This window comes from Ictalurus furcatus, chromosome 1 (assembly GCF_023375685.1).
Source record: "Ictalurus furcatus strain D&B chromosome 1, Billie_1.0, whole genome shotgun sequence".
NCBI classification, from domain to species: Eukaryota; Metazoa; Chordata; class Actinopteri; order Siluriformes; family Ictaluridae; genus Ictalurus; species Ictalurus furcatus.
Window position 1 is genome coordinate 23,996,984 of NC_071255.1, and position 20,693 is coordinate 24,017,676.

At 40.5% G+C, this 20,693-nt stretch overlaps 2 protein-coding genes across 2 annotated transcripts in view; one reads left to right on the top strand and one right to left on the bottom strand.

The window, feature by feature from the left end:
• Nucleotides 1-6,866, top strand: part of stt3b (STT3 oligosaccharyltransferase complex catalytic subunit B) — a 35,089-nt gene extending 28,223 nt beyond the window's left edge. Inside the window, exons 9-16 of the mRNA XM_053633316.1 lie at nucleotides 556-710; nucleotides 2,351-2,562; nucleotides 3,049-3,236; nucleotides 3,436-3,607; nucleotides 4,289-4,462; nucleotides 4,586-4,699; nucleotides 4,852-5,058; nucleotides 5,210-6,866. Of these exons, the coding sequence (XP_053489291.1) occupies nucleotides 556-710; nucleotides 2,351-2,562; nucleotides 3,049-3,236; nucleotides 3,436-3,607; nucleotides 4,289-4,462; nucleotides 4,586-4,699; nucleotides 4,852-5,058; nucleotides 5,210-5,290 (1,303 nt within the window). The 3' untranslated portion in view covers nucleotides 5,291-6,866. The remainder of the gene's footprint in view (nucleotides 1-555; nucleotides 711-2,350; nucleotides 2,563-3,048; nucleotides 3,237-3,435; nucleotides 3,608-4,288; nucleotides 4,463-4,585; nucleotides 4,700-4,851; nucleotides 5,059-5,209) is intronic.
• Nucleotides 6,478-20,693, bottom strand: part of osbpl10b (oxysterol binding protein-like 10b) — a 64,245-nt gene continuing 50,029 nt past the window's right edge. The window contains exons 8-12 of the mRNA XM_053633330.1: nucleotides 18,646-19,126; nucleotides 12,530-12,716; nucleotides 12,164-12,346; nucleotides 9,832-9,985; nucleotides 6,478-9,399 (exon numbers count right to left, since the gene is read on the bottom strand). Coding sequence (XP_053489305.1) covers nucleotides 9,352-9,399; nucleotides 9,832-9,985; nucleotides 12,164-12,346; nucleotides 12,530-12,716; nucleotides 18,646-19,126 — 1,053 coding nt within the window. The 3' untranslated portion in view covers nucleotides 6,478-9,351. The remainder of the gene's footprint in view (nucleotides 9,400-9,831; nucleotides 9,986-12,163; nucleotides 12,347-12,529; nucleotides 12,717-18,645; nucleotides 19,127-20,693) is intronic.

A 20,693-nucleotide genomic window follows, 5' to 3' on the forward strand; every position in this document is an offset into this window, starting at 1 on the left:
CCTCGCTGTGCAGAATCAGCTTTCTGTGGTGCAGGGAAGAGCAGAAGAGTGAGAGATGAGATGTCAGGAGATAATGATCAGAAAGAAGCTTTTCTAAAGCAAGGACAGCATTGCGAGGTCCACTGGTACACTTCTGCTCAAAGAGGGCTGTGATATAAACCAGAGAAAGAGAACAGTACTGGATAAGTGCATATATATTTCAAATTTAAAAAAAGATAAAGAGCCCCAGAAACCCAGACACTGTTCAGCTTGGTGAGTTAGTTGGCTCATTTTGCCAAGTTTCCGCTCATCTCCCTAAGGATCTAAATGCTTTGATTCTTTGATACATTAAGGCAGTTTGAAGTTGAAGTGCTGGCTTCGCAGTTAAGGAAGCGGCTTTGTTCTTCAAAGGGCCTCTTTCTCTTGTGTATTTGGACCACGAATTCATTGTTTCAAATTAATACTCAAGGTTAACATTTCAAGTCAACTCTGGGGCATTAGAAAAAAGTTGTGTAATGCATTATAACATCGTATATAATCCAAACCATACGCTTTTCTTGATTGTTTACACTTCAGGTATGCTAAGATCCACATCCCCATCATCGCTTCGGTTTCGGAGCACCAACCAACCACCTGGGTTTCCTTCTTCTTTGACCTTCACATCCTGGTGTGCACGTTCCCCGCAGGGCTTTGGTTCTGCATCAAAAACATCAACGATGAACGTGTGTTCGGTGAGCACTGCACAACAGTACCATTACAGTGCCCCAGCCTAAACACTAAAAAACCTGCAATCTGAAGAAGTATTATGAAGGGACAATGAAGAGCACAAGTGAGGTGTTTGTGTAGTTTAGGCTGCCAGTCGATCCAGCCTGTTTAGCCATTTTTATTTTTATTCACATCCTTTTCTTCTAGACTTTTACCTCAGCCGAGACAGCTCAGGGACAAAAGCAATAAAATCCATTTAATCAGTCTGTTGTTTTGAGGTGTGTGTGTGTGTGTGTGTGTGTGTGTGTGTGTGTGTGTGTGTGTGTGTGTGTGTGTGTGTGTGTGTGTGTGTGTGTGTGTGTGTGTGTGTGTGTGTGTGTGTGTGTGTGTGTGTGTGTGTGTGTGTGTGTGTGTGTGTGTGTGTGTGTGTGTGTGTGTGTGTGTGTGTGTGTGTGTAAATATCTGTTGCAAGTTAAAGACGGTATTGTACCCGTTCCAGTCTTTTTAAATCAGGGAGCAGTTTATGTAGTTATTTTGTTTTCACAGAGTCCGTTAAAAGACTCTTTTGCTGAAATTTACAAGGTATTGCAAACAGAGTTTACAGTCAAATAAACTGCACTGAAACCACCCAGAGAACAAATATACAAGGCAAATGGGCTTTGGTGAATAATTAAATAGTGTTGTGCTGCAAACCAGTATGGCTGCAGGCAAAGATAGTTTTAAGAATCCTCTCTCGCTCTCTCTCTCTCTCTCTCTCTCTGTGTGTATGTATATCTATCTATCTATTTATCTATATATAGATGTACTCAGCAATTCATATACTCACATTCAACTATTATTTTCAGCAAATTTCTTAACTGTAAATATATGTATTAACAAAAATATTTAACAACTGAGACATAAACTGAACAAGTTTCACGGACATTTGACGAACAGAAATGGAATAATGAGTCCCTGAACAAAGGGGGGGGGGGCAATATTAAATAGTAACAGTCAGCATGTGGTGTCCTCCAGCTGCTTTAAGTACTACAGAGCATCTCATCCTCATGGACTGCACCAGATTTGTCAGTTCTTGCTGTGAGATGTTACTCCATTCTTCCACCAAGGCATTTGCAAGTTCTCGATCATGTCTGGGGGGGACACAGAGTTACATGTAATTTTCCACTGCAAGGACAATCGGCTGTCCTTCCTGTCTCCCTGTAGCACGGTCTTAGGAGTTTTACATTAGACATTGCGGTTTATTGCTCTGAACACATCTGCACTCCTCATGCCTCCCTGCAGCAGGTCCATGGCATGTGCACGCAGGTGAGCAGGAACCCTAGGCAGCTTTCTTCTGGTCTTTTTCAGAGTCAGTAGAAAAGTCTCTTTAGTGTCCTAAGTTATTGTAACTGTGACCTTAATTGCATACCGCCTGTAGGCAATCCATTGGATGATAAAGCAGCCATAAAGACGATGTTTGTATGTATGCCTAATGTAGACGCTGTATTTGAAAATCTCTACTGGTTGGTAAATTTGTGCTAGTGTCTTACTAGCAGGATTAATAACAGAATTAATACTCTTGTTCACCAAATAATGCTACAAAATATAAAATATCTATGATCAAGAATATCATATGGTTGGAAAAACATTAAGCTTCTCTTGCACTTTGTTCTTTGCTGCCCTCCAGTGGCTCTTTATGCTATTAGCGCTGTGTACTTTGCGGGCGTGATGGTGCGACTCATGCTGACGTTGACACCAGTGGTGTGCATGCTGTCAGCCATCGCTTTCTCCAGCGTGTTCGAGCACTACCTGGGAGACGACACGAAGAAGGAGAACCCTCCAGCGGAGGACAGCAGTGATGAAGATGACAAGAGGAACTCAGGAAATCTCTATGACAAGGTAACAAAACCTGCTTTGCACAATTTCAGAGTCACATCAGAAGTACTTTTTGTAGGCTTTCATTTGCAAAGCTTACAAGCCTAGAGGTGCTATGGCATTTAGGATTTTCGACACTTTGTACAGCAATATGGGAGGCACCTGAAAGTAAAATCTAAAATAAAAACAACACACATACATATATAACCTGCAGTGAAAGATAATTAGTGCTGTATCTGCCATGAAAAGCAGACAACATTCATTTTGTAACTATAGTATAAAGTAAACTTCTGCAAATTCAAACTTTAAATATAACTTCAGCCAATCCTTTTTTTTTTTTTTTTAATCATTTATGCTGTTAGCATGGTGCCATCCAGTTCACTGATGTGCTAAAATGCTGTTTTATTATTTTTATTTATTTATTTATTTTCTGTGCTGGTTAACTGTGTTGGCATTCACTGCTGCAAAGAATGTAATTTCTGTGTGTGTGTGTGTGTGTCTTCTTGGCAGGCAGGGAAAGTGCGGAAGCACATATCTGAGCAGGACCGACAAGAGGAGGGCCTGGGGCCCAACATCAAGAGTATAGTCACTATGTTGATGCTGATGCTGCTGATGATGTTTGCTGTGCACTGCACCTGGGTCACCAGCAATGCCTACTCCAGCCCCAGTGTGGTACTAGCTTCTTACAACCATGACGGGTGAGAGCACATCAGCCCAGCCACATGTTACTCCACACAACCTAAAGTGCTATTAATGTCTTTTTGTCTTTGCAGCACTCTCTTAAATGCACAGACAAGTTTGTGTTTTTATCAGTCTTAATTAGAGTGTAAGCTGGTTTTGGCATGCACAATAGCGAGTGGTCTTTGTTTTAAAAAAAAAAAATTGTTCCTCGAGCAGTTCAAGGAATATTCTGGATGATTTCCGTGAGGCCTATTATTGGCTGAGGCAGAACACGGACGAGCATGCACGAGTCATGTCATGGTGGGACTACGGCTATCAGATAGCAGGCATGGCCAACCGAACTACTCTGGTGGACAACAACACCTGGAACAACAGTCACATAGCACTGGTGAGAAGAGTCCTACATCATTACTGGGTCATCCTTAAACACCTGGCTGCTGAAAACAGCCAGAGAAGTGATAGAATGACAATTAGGAGATCAAGAGAGAAACACTTTCAGGTCTATGATCATTTCTGAGTAAATAAATCATTAAATTTGACGTGTGGTAGCATGTAGAGCATGTGGGGAAATGTTTAGAACAGATGCATGAAAAATGAATAGATCATGGATGAAGCAAAGTGCTGTAAAAACGGAACAGTTATTCCCTGTTTAGAAGAAAAGGGAATTTTCGGAAGGTGTAGGATGTCAGGTTTGACCAGGGAGATCGCTAGATATGCAGAGGTAATAGTGTAGTCTGCAGTGCATTATGCTTCTGTTGTGTTCGTGGTGTTATCTAGCATAGTTTATTTTCCTCATCTTTTAATTCTCTCATATTTTCTTACTAAATGATGGGAACTTGTATACAAGGCAAATGGGAAGCCCTGTAATCACATGTCCTCATCACCCAACGCGTGTGCAGTTCCCAGACTCATTTGTCTGCAGTATTATTGGTGACTCAGCACACCTGACAATACCCACTGATTTCAGATTGTGGCTGCATGCTGATTAAATGCGCACAGTTTTTCTCTGTGTCAGCAGTGCCATCTTGTGGTCACTAATGTTTATTGCAAATGTTCTTTTACCCTGCAGGTGGGAAAGGCCATGTCCTCTAACGAGAGTGCCGCATACGAGATTATGAAATCCTTAGATGTTGATTATGTCCTTATCATTTTCGGCGGTGTGATCGGGTACTCCGGGGATGACATTAACAAGTTCCTGTGGATGGTGCGCATTGCAGAAGGGGAGCATCCTAAAGACATCAGGGTATGTTTCCATGGTAACCATGATGGAGTTGTTGGTGTGACTTGCAAGATTGTTTATTCATATAAACCTTGAACGTGTTATAATCGGTTTCAAGTTAACGCTGACCGTGGGTTTTCCCTCCAGGAGAGCGACTACTTCACCCCTCAGGGAGAATTTAGAGTGGATAAGGCTGGCTCTCCTACTCTGCTGAACTGCCTCATGTACAAAATGTCTTACTACCGCTTTGGAGAGATGCAGGTACTGAGGAGGGGTTTTTTTTTCCCCCTGCCTACTTAATGAAGTAGTTTTTCAGGATGTTTTTTTTTTTCTCTCCTTCTTTCCCCTCTTTCTTTCTTCTTTAATACTGCTCCACAGACTTGTCTGTGCTAACTCTCTGCTCTTGTGTGCAGCTGGACTTCCGTACACCACCTGGGTTTGATCGGACAAGGAATGCTGAGATCGGCAACAAGGACATCCGTCTGAAACACCTTGAGGAGGCGTTTACTTCCGAGCACTGGCTGGTGCGAATCTACAGAGTGAAGAAGCAGGAGAACCGGCAGGCTGTGGACCACAAGCTCCGCAACGTCGCAGCCAAACAGAAGTACACCTCAAAAAAGGTACAATATCCCATCACCCACTAGTTTACCTTTAACTTGTCAGGACTTCTTTGTGTTATGAGAGAAAAATGTACCTTTCTGGGGGTTTTTTTGTTTTGTTTTTTTACACTGTTAGTTTTAACTCTGTCTGTCTTTCTTTCTCAATTTGTAGACGGCCAAGAGGAAGAGAGGATACATAAAAAATAAACTGGTATTGAAAAAAGGCAAGAAACTGAATAAAAAGTCAGTTTAGTTGTTGAACAGAAAATGGTTAAAAAAAAAAATGGCAAACAAGGCAAAATAGACAATGACAAATGCAACCAGTAATCCACCAATCAAGAAGAAAAACAAACCAGTCGTCTGGCATCTGACCACCTGAAAATGAATTTGATTGGAGGCTTTGACCCTGTGATTGCCACGACGACGTGGAGGCTGTGTGAGCTGACAGAGTTGAAAGAGAGGGCCTGGACAGGGATTTCTATTTTAGTCTAATGATTCTGGACTTTTTGTTATTTTTTTCTTTTGTACTTGAATGTGTTCGTAAGGCAGGTTAGCCGTCCTATCCATCAAGATGGCAACCTTTTTAAGTTTGTGGTAAAATTCCATCTAATCCACAACAGCAGTAATGTAAAATAAGACGAAGTGGTAAGCTGAGTGAACCTTGGAGCAATAGCACCAAAGATCCGTTTTTTGTTTTGTTTAGTTTTTCGGAGTCTGTGTTAAATTGTTACTTTTTGATAATAAAAATAATAATAATAAAAGCTCTGGCGTATGAGGGTTATGGAGCAGTGTACAGTGTGAGAGGGCCAGGCCCTCCTGCAGTCTTTCACTTATAACTAATGAAACCCTCTTGTGTAGTTCCCAAAATGCATTGAGTTCCTTGTCACTTGAATGTGTGTATCTCAGCACAGCAGGCATTGCAGAGGACTGAGTTATTACTAATGTGTTTAATTATTATGGTGATTTTTAATAGAAATTTCTTTATTGTTGAATTGAAATATGTTTAATTTTGCTCCCATCTCTTGTCCAGAGGTCTGGTTTGGTTTCAGCAGTGCCCCAGGGAAGTGAATACTGTAGATAGACTGTTGAATAAAGGCTGTTCTGCAGTGTTGGGCCTTGTAGGAATCTTTATCCTTTTTTTTTTCTTTCTTCCTCTTAATGACTGTCTCACTTTGCCTGTGCTGAATGCCAGGATGGAGTGACACTTGTATTAGTTGTAGGGATTTTTTTTATACAATGCTGCGTTATTAGCTTGTGCACTTTTGGCTTAGTTCACCTTAAAGTGGATCCACTACTGAGTAGCATGCAGGTGACAAGTGTGTATTCTTTAAGATAACCTTTCTGTTCCAGGTGAAAAGTTTGCATTTCTTTCACGTTTCATTTCTGTCTTTTGCTCCTGTCAGGCGGCCATCTTAACGGTCATCATATTTCTGAATATGGGTTTGTTCTCTTGCTCCATGTTTTTCTTGGTTTTCCCTTCCCTTCGTGCGCTGCCGCTACTTTATCTTTTGTGTGCAAGTTAACAGGGATGCAGTTTTAGTTCTTTCTGAGGAAAATGCTGATTTGAGTTAACAACCATCTGCTTAACAACATATCGATTTCATAATTAATTAATAGACTCGAGCTATTTATTTATAAGAACAAAATGGAAGTAAAATGAGGGCAGCGTCTCATCACAAAATGCGAAACTGCGTGTGTGTGTGTTGTTTAATTTGGGGTTTCTTCTACAAGTTGTAAAAGAGCGTTTGAAATGGATTTGAAAAAGGATGCTATTGTCAGAATCAGCAATGCCTTTGAAATTAAAGGAGTATATGAAAGGTTCTGCCTTATCACCAATGGCCATGTTTGTACTTATTTTTTTGTCTCATCAATAATCCTTTGCTTTGGTCTGTCTCGCTATTTTATGGTACACAGCAGTTTCATTTAAAAACAAAACGTACCTTTTGTGTTTTAGTTTTAATATTGTGATTATTAAAGGTTCCATGCTGACACAGCAGTAGCACATGTAAACCATGTCACGTCAACCACTGCACAACAGAAAGAATAAATGCTCGCTTGTCAACTCTTAACTTTTTTTTTTTGTAAATTGTATTTAATCTTGGTTTATCCTGGGTGTCTTGATCTTGATCTTTTTTCTTTTTTTTGGTAAAGATTTGAATGAAAATGAATTGAATACACTACACAGATGAAATTTCATTCTATATGAATGTATTGTGTCCTCTAGATGGCAGCACAAGCTTAGACCTGTTATCATGGCAACCCTTAAAAGTTGCTGTTTTATTTGTCAAATTAGCTTTAGTGAATTTGTTGTAAAATGGGGTTATTTAAAAAAAAATAATTTTAAAAAAGTGTGTTTGGGAAGGGCTTGAGTGTTAAACCATTTAACTGAGTAAACTCTAAATGGGTCAGTGCGTCAGCACAACTTTTACAAGTATATAGAAATACCACAAAGTTGTTTTATATTCAAATGCCTCTGACATACTAACCATTATGAATATACAATTTATGCTCCAATGACAACCAATTTGTGTTCAGTCTCCTCTATTTTTCAGTTTATCCATTGTGACTGAAAAAATACAGCATGTATTTCTACAGCAATGTTTAACACGTACTGCACTATGGAAGTTCTCATCGCGTGTATGTGGTGAAATGAACATGTTGCATAGTTTCTACACTGGTGCGCAAAGTGTTTGGTCTAAGCTCTGAATACATTACGATGTTGTACATTTACCTTCGCTTAAGACTCTTCACATAAACATGGAGCACTGAACAGGTTTCACAGATCTGTTCTACATTACGTACAGGTTTTGTTTTGTTTTTTTCCCTTCAATTTTAACAATCGTGCAAAAAGTCTGCATTCCTATAAGACCTGTAAGAGAGTCATGTATCCCAAGCCAACTTTCTACACATATCTGGATAGGCTTACAAATTCTAAAAGAAAACTATGATCAGTGGGGTGGGTTAAATATGCTCCAGGCTTTCTAAGAGATGTTCATTAAAGGTTCTGCCTGGGATTTGTAGTAAATTCTAAAGATGGTACCACAAAACAATACCAAGTTAGCAACAATTTGTTTTCTTTATACACATTTGGCTGGAAGTTGTGTTCGGGGGAAAAATAAAGTGTGTGCGCCGTGTCATACAAAATGCAGCTTGTGTCAGTACTGTAAATATGTGATTAATGCAGTGTTAAAAGTATGTACAAAATCAGATCTTACAATGAACTGGTAAACTAATAATAACATGGATTTAACAAAGTGTTCAGCAAACTGAAGATCAAATCAGATTCCTGAACTTTGCAGATTTGTCTTGTTAGATGATTTTCTCAGAAACACGATAGAGATGCAAAAGCTGCTACACAAAGGATTTTAAAAGAAGTTTTCCACACATCAGATCGAGATCATTGTACAGCCGCCATCAAGACAATGTTTCAGACACTCAAATTGTTTGGCGGTTCATGTATGAGTAGAATCGTTGTCATTTTCTCGGCTCGGCTGAGAGAAACATCACGTAAGAGTCCTTGCATTAGAATGGACACGGAGTCTCACGTTAAAGTGAATTCAATCTGGAATCTCATTTATTTAGACCTTATACTGGAATGTTATGAGCAGCTACTTCAAGAGCTACAAGATTCATCTTCTCTTATGACTGACTGTGTAACCAGAATACTTATGCAAAGATCTAATACAGTCTAATACGGTCACTTTCACAACTACTTACATCAGACATTACTGCTATGCTCAGTGATTTCACACAAGCCTGTATATTCACTTTAATAAGCATTTGTGGGTCTAAAAATAGAATTTTTTAACATGTTCTGACTTGAAGTGGGTGATCAGGACTGACATTTTCAGCGTGGATATCGTTATTTATTAGTGTTCAAAGTGTCCAGGGTGTTCCGTTTGCGGAAACTTTTTTAAGGAGTGCTGATCTTTCAGGAAGCATGGTTGGATTAATAAATTTGAATTCAGGAAGAAAAGAATGCAGAATATTTCCATTGTGTGCTGGTTGACCTCCACGTTTCCAGTCACAGGCTGGAAAGAATCATTTTCTCGAGTGTGTCTGTTTCAGAATTGGAAGGACGTCGCTTTGGGGAGCTGCTGCAGTGGGTTACTCTGCTTTCAGAGTCGGAATATTTATTTATTAATTTTTTTTGGCACCTTTAACGCTCAGAGGAAATGGTCAGGCTAGTTCCTGTTCCTGTGAAGTCTGGTTCCTCTGGTTCCTTTGGCTGGCCAGCACTCTCCCAGTGTGGCCCTGCCCAGCTGTGAGCTGGGCTCTGTGATGGACAGCTAGCTCATGACACACTTTCTCGCTTCAACAGTTAGTCTTCCATAGAGGATCGTGATAGACCCAGCCTTCTCCCTGCACACACACATTAAACATCATGAAACATTCATATTCTATTTGCTACAGAGACAGGAAGAGAGAAAAGAGACAGAGTGTAAATATATTTGGTGGATTTATCTAGAATGTTATGAGTGATTCTTAATAAGCAGGCTATTTGCTAACAGTGACGACACGAGCGTCTGTTCTGATATGTGATGTTAGTCTAACAGCTCTGCAGTCTGCAAATCTCCTACAGAGGAATAGTTTTAAAAATTACACTCCACTTGCCTACTCTAGACAAGGCTTATCACTCTCATTATCTCTCTGTAACCAAGTGAGTATATGGAAGAAAAAACTTATGGACCTGCTACTGTGTTGCAATAATCTTTTCAGCTTACACACAGGGGGGAAGATGGAGAAAAAGAGGCTATTATGAGAGTTTTATCGAATTCTAGCAGGACGTCTCACCTCTTTGATGAAGTACTTGGGTTTCCAAGTGGCATTGGTGGCCGCTCGCTGCTTCTCCTCACTGCGTTGTCTCTCCTCCAGCTGGCGTTTGTGCTCTGTGGCTGTGTCGATGTCTCCGGCCTTGAGCGCTGCGGTGACGTGCTGCCACAACCGCCTGTCAGTCAAAAATAATCAGGATACAGTTCATGCTCAATGTTTACGAAGTTTTTAAGAAGGACACTTGAGAGGATTTATCTTTATAAATGGTAATGTAATAATAAAGAGCACTTCCAGCAGTAAGTCTAACATTCAGACCGAACATTTTTGGGGGATCAAGGACAGCAAAGATTTTATTCAACTATCAAAGACAATGTAAATCCTCTTAAAATATTACAGTGACCATGTAACAGAGGGGTGTCAGATGGGACTGTTTTTTTTTTTTTTTTTTTTTTTTTTTTTTTTTTTGCAATCCCACTCCTGCCTGCTCCTGTAATTAATCGGCATAGATAACCGATAAACCGCAAAAATTCACACCAAAAGTTTTTCCAGGTCGCAGCCTTTGAAAGAGCAGCTGAGAAGTCCGCTGTCATTATACAAAGCGGCCTCTAGGGGCAAAATTAAAACTATCACTGACAGATTTTGTTGCATTATTTGAAGTGGTTTTTTTTTTCATTCATTTTGGATGTCTCTATTTTTATTTGGAGTGTTACTTTTTGGTCCAGTGTGGCTTGGTGGTTAATGCTCTGGGTTACTGATTGTAAGGTCGGGGGTTCAAGCCCCAGCACTGCTAAGCTGCCACTGTTCGGCCCTTGAGCAAGGCCCTTAACCCTCTCTCCTCCAGGGGTGCTGTATCATGGCTGACCCTGCACTCTGACCCCAGCTTCCTGACATGCTGGGGTATGTGAAGAAAATAATTTCACTGTGCATATGTATATGTGATCAATAAAGACTCATTATTTAGAGTGTTAGTGCCATTTTTATGGTACAGTCAGTACTGTTTATTTTTGTAACAAAGTTCAGCAATATTTTACTTTGAGTGTTGCGTTTCATTCAGTATCAATTTTAAAAACTATCGGTTGATTAATCTGTTATTGGCAGGTACTGCCCTCTAGTTAATACAGAAGGAATAAACACTTCAGGGTATGCTGGTATAGGAAAATAATCCACGATTGGGTAATCCTTGATAACAATGGTAGAAAGTGTTTTTTGCTTCGTGGAAGACTGAATACTCTCCCATGGCGGTGACTGACTGTTACAAAGCACTGGCATTGCAGACCCCTTCCATTAATGCTAAAGAAATGTCTCCTAATAGATAACTTCACCAACGAGTATAGGTTTTTCTTTGTTAAATAACAACACATTTTGTAATCCGCTCAGGATTAGTGTTATTATTAGTGTGTACATCATCCACCGTACAGGTCTGTGAATGAGTTACTATTGAAACTATAATGCAGTAGAATGAGCACATTACTATAAACCAATCATTTGAACTACAATCGCACCTAGTGCCAGAGCTGCTAATCAACACCTTCTGACCAATCAGATTAGAGAATTTAGCAGCACTGTGGTACAATTAGATGGTTATTTCCCAGAATACTGTGATTTGGACTCATTTCAAAAATAAGTAGATTTTTATTTCGCAATTATACAAAATTACAGTCACAGACTTCATTTATATAGTTATCTGTTAAATGAACTGCTAAATGCCAAACCCACATTTGGGAAAAACTCCCTTGTGCATTGTTCCTAATCAATACAGTTATATTCTGCCCATATCTCTGTGCTGTGTGTGTGTTTGCGCACAGAGAATGGAAATCAGGCAGCCCTGAATGCCTGTCTCCCTGCACAAACCAGCTTAGTGCATCTCTATCCCCACTTTGATTGCATTAGGCTGCAATGCTAATGCCAGTCTGAAAGTGTTACGGTACTCTGATGCGGCTCTGCCCTGCCTGTTTGATCAGGCATGTATCTGGCTCTCTCCCTGCTATATGCAGAATTACACTTAAGTAAGTGGTCCAGAGAGATGGTGGGGTGTGAGAGGAGCCATGATGCCTAAGAGGATGGACAAGATAACAGTGTTCTTATTTAAAATAGAATATATACAAGCTCGCCAGGAGCACGTAGCCAGCTTTTTGTCAGTCCCATCTTTCTTTTCCTTTCGTGCTCTTGTATACTTTTATCAAGAAACAAGACTAACATATATCACAAAATAATATAAAGGCATAGTATGTTTAAACACTATAAACTACTTATTCTTATTGTTGTGAAATATGTTGGGATTTCTAAAGGCAGACGAACTTATATTGAAAAAGTACTTTCCTTTTCGATATATGTATATTGTACATTTTCTTACCGGGACTCATACTGGCCCTGCTTTTCCAGTGGGTGGATCTTCTTCTTAATAATTGGCAGTTTCGATGTGTCAATCACTTTGGTTTCTCCACTACTATATGTGAACTCCAGAGTACCGTTCCACTCGCCTTGAGCCTTACACACAATGGTGCTGGTGGGATTGTGCTTGACCTCAGCGGTCACCCTGTCAGAGGTAACACAGTCTGAGATTTCATGCATTTAGCTGAAAGAAAAGTTAGCCTACATTGTTGGCATATTTACTGACACTGCTCTGGACATGATACCGTCACTTACTGAAATACAGTTCTGTAAATGTATAAAGTCTGAGGGCATTGAAATGCTTCTATTAACTGAGCCACACACTCACCTGTGCACTTTTCCCCCATAGAAGGGTTTGGTGTGAAAGGTGACGGTGGCAGAGTAGCCAGTCTTGGCACAGCAGATGGAAACTTTTCCTCCGAGCTCCACCCATGGCACAGTGAGGATGGAGCGGGCGTAAGCACAGGGCAGTGTGAACACATACTGTTCTTCATGCTCCAAAAGGTGCAGCACACCTGACAAACAAAAACAGAAAATATTTTAGTTCATCATCAACTCCCTATAGTTTTGTTACAAATCCTGACATTCACATTCTCAACAAGGCCCAATAATAGATAGTGACAGATGTTAGATATATGATAGTGATGATAATAGGCTGTGACAGATGTTTCATACTTTCGATTGGTCGGTTATGACGTAGCGAATCAGGTCAGGTTTGAGTAGGAGGGGGGTGATTTGTATCTAGAAAAATCCATACACCTGATTACTTTGGGCAGTGAGGAATCTTCACATTTTTTGATATTCCCCATTTGCAGTTATTAACAAAAATGAAATGAATTGAAAACCTATCCAGTATACGATTAACCTTATATGCAATTTAGTTACATTTGACATCATGTATTGTCATTATTTTCTTAGGGGCTGGTTAACAAATATACAGTAATACTTTTTTAAAAGACTTTACAGCCACTACAAATGTAAGTTAAGGCCAGATTAGCAATGATGATATCCCAAATCTAAAATGTTGACACAAATAACAATGCTCACACCAAACCTTCACAGCTTCTGGACATTGCTGCAGCAGAGACCCTTACTGCATATTTTGTCCTAACAACAAGGATCGCGAACAACAACAATGACAGGTGCTACACCTTTTTTGATGGATGCCCTGTTTCTGTCCTGCACTGTTACATCTCAAAAACTCTCAAAAACTCATAAAGTGCTATGAGGCAGAGAGCAGAAGCAAGCATTATGACCCGTAATCTAAATGGTAAAAGGACATTTACACAAAGGAAGCAAATGCTTCCTTATACAAAAGCTCTATAAAAATCCTATTAGAGCTTTTGGTGAAAATGGGCCATGTTAATTAACATAAGTTACGGTACTTTGTGATAACTGACCACACATTACAGCTGGTGTTCATAAAATTTAGGAATATTTATAGCACACAATTTAACACTATACAGTATATTCAACTTTAAGACAATGTAATACTCAGTAAAGTCTTATTTTGTAAAATGTCATTTTATGTTATTTTACGCACCTCCGGGTTTGGGGGTTAAATTCCTGCCTCAGCCCTGTGTGTGCGGAGTTTGCATGTTCTCCCTGTGCTTAGGGAGTTTCCTCCGGTTACTCCAGTTTCCTCCCCCAGTCCAAAGACGTGCATTGTAGGCTGATTGGCATGTGAATGGGTGTGGGAGTGTGTGTGCGTGATTGTGCCCTGCAGTGGGTTGTAGTGATGTGTCGTTCATTTTGAACGAATCTTTGATATGGCTCAGGAACAATGAGTTGTCTCAGAGAGTGATTCATTCATTTTTGACCGCACATGCGCTGTAACATCCCCATAGGTTCTGTAGAGGAAACAGAAATGATTAGTTCACCTCTCGAGTCGTTCGCTCATCACATCACAGCCCCACTGTATTCAGCTTATGAGGCGATCACAGGACTCGAACCCGAAGACTCAAGGGCTGAACTAATCATTTCTGTTTACGGGGAACAGACGTGACAAATGTGACGTGACGAAAGAACGACTCGGATCAGGTGGTGATGTGAACTAACAGACTGCATAGCCTGAAGACCCAGCTAAGCTATTAATGAATCATTTCTGTTTCTCATAATTCGGCCTTGGTTACATTATCCTATAGTTTATTTTTTATTCCAAGTGTGATCAACGTTTGCGTAAGTACTAGATGTGTTGGGGAATTTAACATGTAACATTTTAATTATATTCTACTGAAATGAACGAAACGAACAAAATGACTCGGAAAAAAGCTTCGTTCATTTTGCTGAATGAGATTCAAAGATCCAAGTCAGTAAAATGATCCGAACTTTCCATCACTAATGGGTTGACAACCTGTCCAGGGTGTCCCCCGCCTTGTGTCCCAAGTTCCTTGAGAAAGGCTCCAGGTACCTTGTGACCCTGTGTAGGATAAGCGGTACAGAATATGGATGGACTTGCTTATGATAATCTAGTTGGGCTAAATAGCTCCTTCTTTCCTTGCTATTATAACATTAGTAAGATTAGTAATGTCTATTTAGCTAAATGAAACACTCAATAAAACCCTAAGGCTTCTTTGGGTATGTTGGCATATTCTTAAAGTTTTACTGACCGTTCCACTCTGAATATGAAATTCGATCAAATCGGTCACATCAGTTCAAACCACTGACCTACAGTAGAATAAATAATCAACCAATGGAGTCAAGCTATCACAATGTAATGCATTTACAACTCTATTCTTAAGGGCATGTAGTAGAATCACATTTTGTGGCCCATCGCAAATCAGCCTACACCATGATCCACTTATAAAACTGTTGCATTTACTGACTCCATCACAAATGAACAACTTTAACAGGACCATCACTCTATCAGGAATCTTCCGAGTTTACCAGGTTACCTGCTCAGGCATTGGTATTCAGAGTGGATAATGCAGAAATATTTAATAAAAATACACAAATGAATCTTTCTGACAAAATGTACCTAAGCTGCATCTAAATGACACTTCCTCCTCTCTTTGTCATGTGCAGAATGCTGGCTGCACAATGTGTGTATTCTCACAGGACTAGCCCTCTCCAGCTCTTATATAACAGTCAGCTGTCCTGTGGCACGTTTTGCTGCAGGCATTGGGCCAGGGCTGACACAAACACATCTGTTTCCCCAGGAGAGGGCTAGAGCATGGCTCCATGCCCCTGCACCTCCGTTCCACAGGGGAGCATGGGACTGCCATGTGACATATGATGCTGCTGAGGTCAGCACTTTCATACTGCCTCCAGAAGAGTGTGCAAGAGGACAGAGCTCGGTCTATGTGTGTCCAGTTCATTTGGAGGTAGTATGGTGGAAACTGTAACATGGTCATTTCTAAACATTCGATTTTGTGTGTCTTGAACCATTTCTGTGTCTATGTGGCTCATCATCTTGTTCAAACCTCTGTCTATGGTCAAGTCTAAACCTCTGTCAGAGGCACCCAGGTTTTCGGATGAAATATCCTGGTACTTAGCAGCATTTACAATGCCATCAGTCTTCACAAAGCATTAATGATCCACCTCCATATTTGACAGCGACTACCAGGTGCGCTTCCCTTTTGCCATCAAGCAAGGTGACGTTGTGCTTGACTAAAAGTTTGTGTTTGGTTTCATCTGAGCACGACACAGTTGTAGTTGAGCCAATTTTGATAATGAGTCTTTGTTTATCACATATACATGTGCACAGTGAAATTCTTTTCTTTGCATACCTCAGCATGTCAGGAAGCTGGGGTCAGAGCACAGGGTCAGCCATGATACAGTACCACTGGATCAGAGAGGGTTCCTTGCTCAAGGGCCCAACAGTGGCAGCTTGGCAACCACAATAAAGTAACCACAATAAAGGTGCAATTTTAAAACTGTGAAATTGGGTTTCTTTTTCCACCGTGTTTGTCATCCTCTTCACTGTTTGCTCATCAGTTTCATTCCTGCCAATTTTTTTCCCACCATTTCCCCACCATATGACAGTCAACATCAACTTTTTAAACTGCTGTTCATGCTGCATCACAGGGCAGTGTAAAACATTTGGAGGAAAGCACTACCTGCCTTCTTAAGTATAAATGAGATTTAAACTTGCAATCTCCCGACAACTGGACAAACATTTTCCTATTGCATTTTTATTATTACCCTAATTCAGCTGAGGCAGTATTCTGTCTCTTGTTTGCATTTATTTATTGCATTTAAAAAAATAGTGCTTAGGCATATCAATCATTTTGAGCTTTATTTTTTTGATAGAATATCCATTCATCCATCCATCTAATTTCTGTACCACCTATCCTACACAGGGTCGTGGGGGAGCCTGGAGCCTATCCCAGGGAACTCGGGGCACAAGGCGGGGGGCACCCTGGATGGGTTGCCAACCCATTGCAGGGCACAATCGCACACTATGGACAATTTAGAAATGCCAATCAGCCTACAACACATGTCTTTGGACTTGGGGAGGAAACCGGAGTACACAGAGGAAACTCCCGAAGCACAAAGGGTGGAGGTGGGAATCGAACCCCCAACCTTGGAGGTGCGAAGAACATTTGAGTGGAAAATATTTTAACAAGTATGTGTAATGTTTATTTTATACAATAACTTTTTCTCATTTCTATGAATGTGGCAATAATTCTATTTCGTTCAATATGCAAGTGTGTATACAAAACAAAACAAAAAAAAACCCACACTTTAAACGCTTTACATACTGGGCTTCTCAGTGTTGTGGTAAAATGTGTGGAATCATTACACAGCATTTAAGAAATCCTCATTAATCCCCATCAGGTCTCTCTGTCTCTAATTACCTACCTTGCTCTTCTAAAGGAAAATTAGTTCCATTTGTCTTAAAAGTAATTAAGGCTGGCCTAATCAGAGTGAATCACTAATAGGCTGAGGTTAGCTTGCAGAGGCAGCAACGTTGTCCACTTCACTGAGCACCTGCGTGTCTGCTAGTGCTGGAAACATACTGACTGAATGGCAGGAGAGCTGCTGTATTGTGTATGTGTGTATCATGTTTCACAGATATTTTAATTCTGGTATGTAGAGAAACTGAAATGGGAGCTGGACAAAAAAAACAATCCTAAGTATCTAGGGTACCCTTCTCTAGTATTTAAATGGTAAATGGTCTGCAATTATATAGCACTTTACACTGTGTCTCATTCACCCATACCAGTGGTAGCAGAGATGCCATGCAAGGCATTAACTTGCCATTGGGAGCAATTTCAGTGTCTTGCCCAAGGACACTTCGGTATGTGGAGTCATGTGTGCTGGGAATTGAACCGTAAACCCTACGATTAGTGGATAACCCACTCTACCACCTGAGCCACAGCTGCCCCTCTTAGCTGGCTGACTGAAAGATAGATAGTACCAGTATTAGCCAGCACATGGCCTGAGGCTTCTCCGTTCACCAGAAAGCTTATGTGAAGGCAGAATGTACTTTGGGTGAGTTTTCACTAAGGCCACACATTTAGACTCGCTCAACAATGTATAGACCACAGCTGCATTGAAAACACTGTTCCAAGGATGTCTAATGCACCACAGTATAAAAAAATGAGAAATATCTGCAATATTCCTGAGCCCCATGGGATATGTGCAAAACCTTTGGTGAAGAGTAAACATACATGATGCTAAAAGCAATACACCATGTGAAATGACACATTTGGATTATTTGAAAGGAATAATAAATTACATTATGTTAGGCGCAGTGCAGCAGGTAGTGTTGCTGCTCACAGCTCCAAGGTCCCTAGTTCAAACCTTTCACATGTTCTACCCATGACCATGTGGGTTTCATCCAGGTTCTCTGGTTTCCTACTAGCTCCCAAAAATATTAGTTGGATTGGCTATGTTAAATCTGACCCTGGTGTGAATGAGTGTGTCAGTGTGAGTGTGTGCATGATGCCCTGTGATGTACTGGCATACTCCAGGGTGTATTCCCACCTCACACCCAGAGTTCCTGGGATAGGCTCTGGATTCACCACAGGCCTGACCAGGATATAGAGAACACTGAATATGAATGAATCAGGTGTCTTTCCGGGCTCTTCCTTCATTACAGAGCAGAGGGATGAAAAAATGTGGTCAATATTCTTTATTATTTTGTCAGCTAAACTAAATGTAGCTTAAGGTTCAACCCGACACCGTGCTGCTATAAACCAGACCATCACACTGTGACATTATTATTACTCAGCCCAAGGAGAGATTTCTCTCATACTCTATACACATGATGTCTAAAGATTATGTATCAGTAGCATAGTGGCATTGTGCTTTCTTGAGCAGTTTATGATCATAATATTCTTGTTTCAGCCACAAGTTTCAGAAAGTTTAATTTCTATATATAACTGACAGATCATTAGATTCAATATCTTAACTTTCTAACTGTATAAAAGATCCTAATTAATGTGAAATCCAATCTGTGATCCAACTGTTCAACACATATCATGTAATTCAACTCACCCTCTCCGACCATTGACACGCCCACAGACATGCCCATGAACTTGCTCTTGGTCCAGACATGGGCGTTGACACACATCCCACGCTCCTTGCACTCGCAGTAGAACCCTGAGACCGGAGGGTGGTGTGAGACCTGCTCAGCCACAAAGTGTAGCCGGTAGCAGTGAGCAGGATTGGCCGAGCAGGGGGGCGTGGCCGAAGGTGCAGTGACAGAAGTGTTGGTCCTAAGGGGCCGTACTTTTTCACGTGGGACATCCCAGCTGCACAGAAAGCTCTCTCCAAGTATGGGGTTATAGGGCTTTTTGGCCACAGCACCTTTGCGTCCCTCATGAAAGGCCGTTAAGTAATATTCCACGAACCGCACAATGCGTTCTTCTGGTGTTACTCCGGCTGTGATGGCCAGGAACATATCAGGATGGGCCATGAAGTTAGCATACATCTCCAGCAGAGAGCGCTTCTCCAGGATAAAGGTAGGTAGTACTACCTAGGAGAGAGATAAGAGAGTGGCCTCTGATTATTTCACTAATCTATCGTAAGTAATCAGAGACAATGGCAAATACAACCAGGATACATGCAAATACAACTGAAAGAACATTAATTATTAAGGTTTGTGCATGGAATGGCATTATATTCAGTGTGTATTCCAATCTCGCACTCGCCGTTCCTGGGATAGACTTGGGATCCACTGTGACCTCAGGATAAAGCGGTTGCTGAAGATTAATAAATGAATGAACTGGATGTATCTCTAGTAGAGGGGACTCATCAGGGACTAAATATATGGCGGGAAAGCTTGGATAGGGCCATAAAAGTGCGTCTGGTTGAAAGTTGAAAATAGTGCTTCAAGTATTCTGCTCTACAGGAGTATTCGAACAGAGAAAGATTAGGTGGGATCTCACAAGACCGCACTGTCCTTAAAGTAAAAGGGACTGGTTTAGAAACCAAAACCCAGACACAGGAAACACTGGGCAAGAAAACCAAATCAAGCAAAAGCAAAAGATTTTTATGAATTAGTTTGCTTTTACAAACCATTTCTTACATCTTTACACACTCTGTTTTGACATCATCACTTTTTTAACCACAAACCTTTACACTGTTTTAAATACAATAATAGTACGATGTGGAATTATAGTAAATAAGTGAATATCACTCATCTGTTTTGATTGAATTATTGAATACAGTCCTACGGCTGAGTATTAAGCATGTTCACAAGAGCTATCCCTATTGACTCCTAATTCTACTCATCTCTGTGTCACTCTCTCTCTCACACACACACACAGATGCTACTCACTCACTAATCAATAAGCCAAATCCACTGTGGAGACATATTAATAAACGTGTGATTCTGTGTGTGACGTTCAATCTGACCCTGCACTGGATCAATGTGCTGTCCGTCCACCCCAGGCCTAACAATCTCTAACACACATCGTTATCTTTACTCATCCGTGATTCCCAGAGACCTGCATCGATCCCTGCTGAAAGCTTTTAACCTCAGCTAAGCCCTGCAGGAAATATACGGGCAGAAAAATACAACTTGCTCTTCTCTACAAGTACTATGTACGACAAGCTCTGTCAACTTCATCATGACCATCATTCATCATGGTCTGAGAAGTCATGGATATTGTAAGGTGAAAAAAGATGAATTGAAATGATGAAACGATATACAACATTATGCTTACATTTTTGTCTGTGAGAATCACTAAAGTAGAAAATAGCATATTATGGCTTGTTTATACCATGAAAGCTCAATTCTGAGGGATATAAAACAGCATAGCTCTGACATTAATATGTTATCTTGATTTGTATGGTGGATGTTCCACATTAATGGATTTACATGTAATTGATGATATGGTGATGCCTCTATGGGCACCGGAGGAGCTGCGACAGGCAGTAATGCCATAGCAAGACTAAATCTTGCTAATTAATGTTATATGGAGTTGATTATATGTTGATTTTCTTCTGTGAGGAGATGATTATTTAGCATTTATGAAAGAAGTCTCCAGTGTCAGTACTTTGTAACAGTCAAAGGTAAACCTGTAACTGTAAGTTTTCCG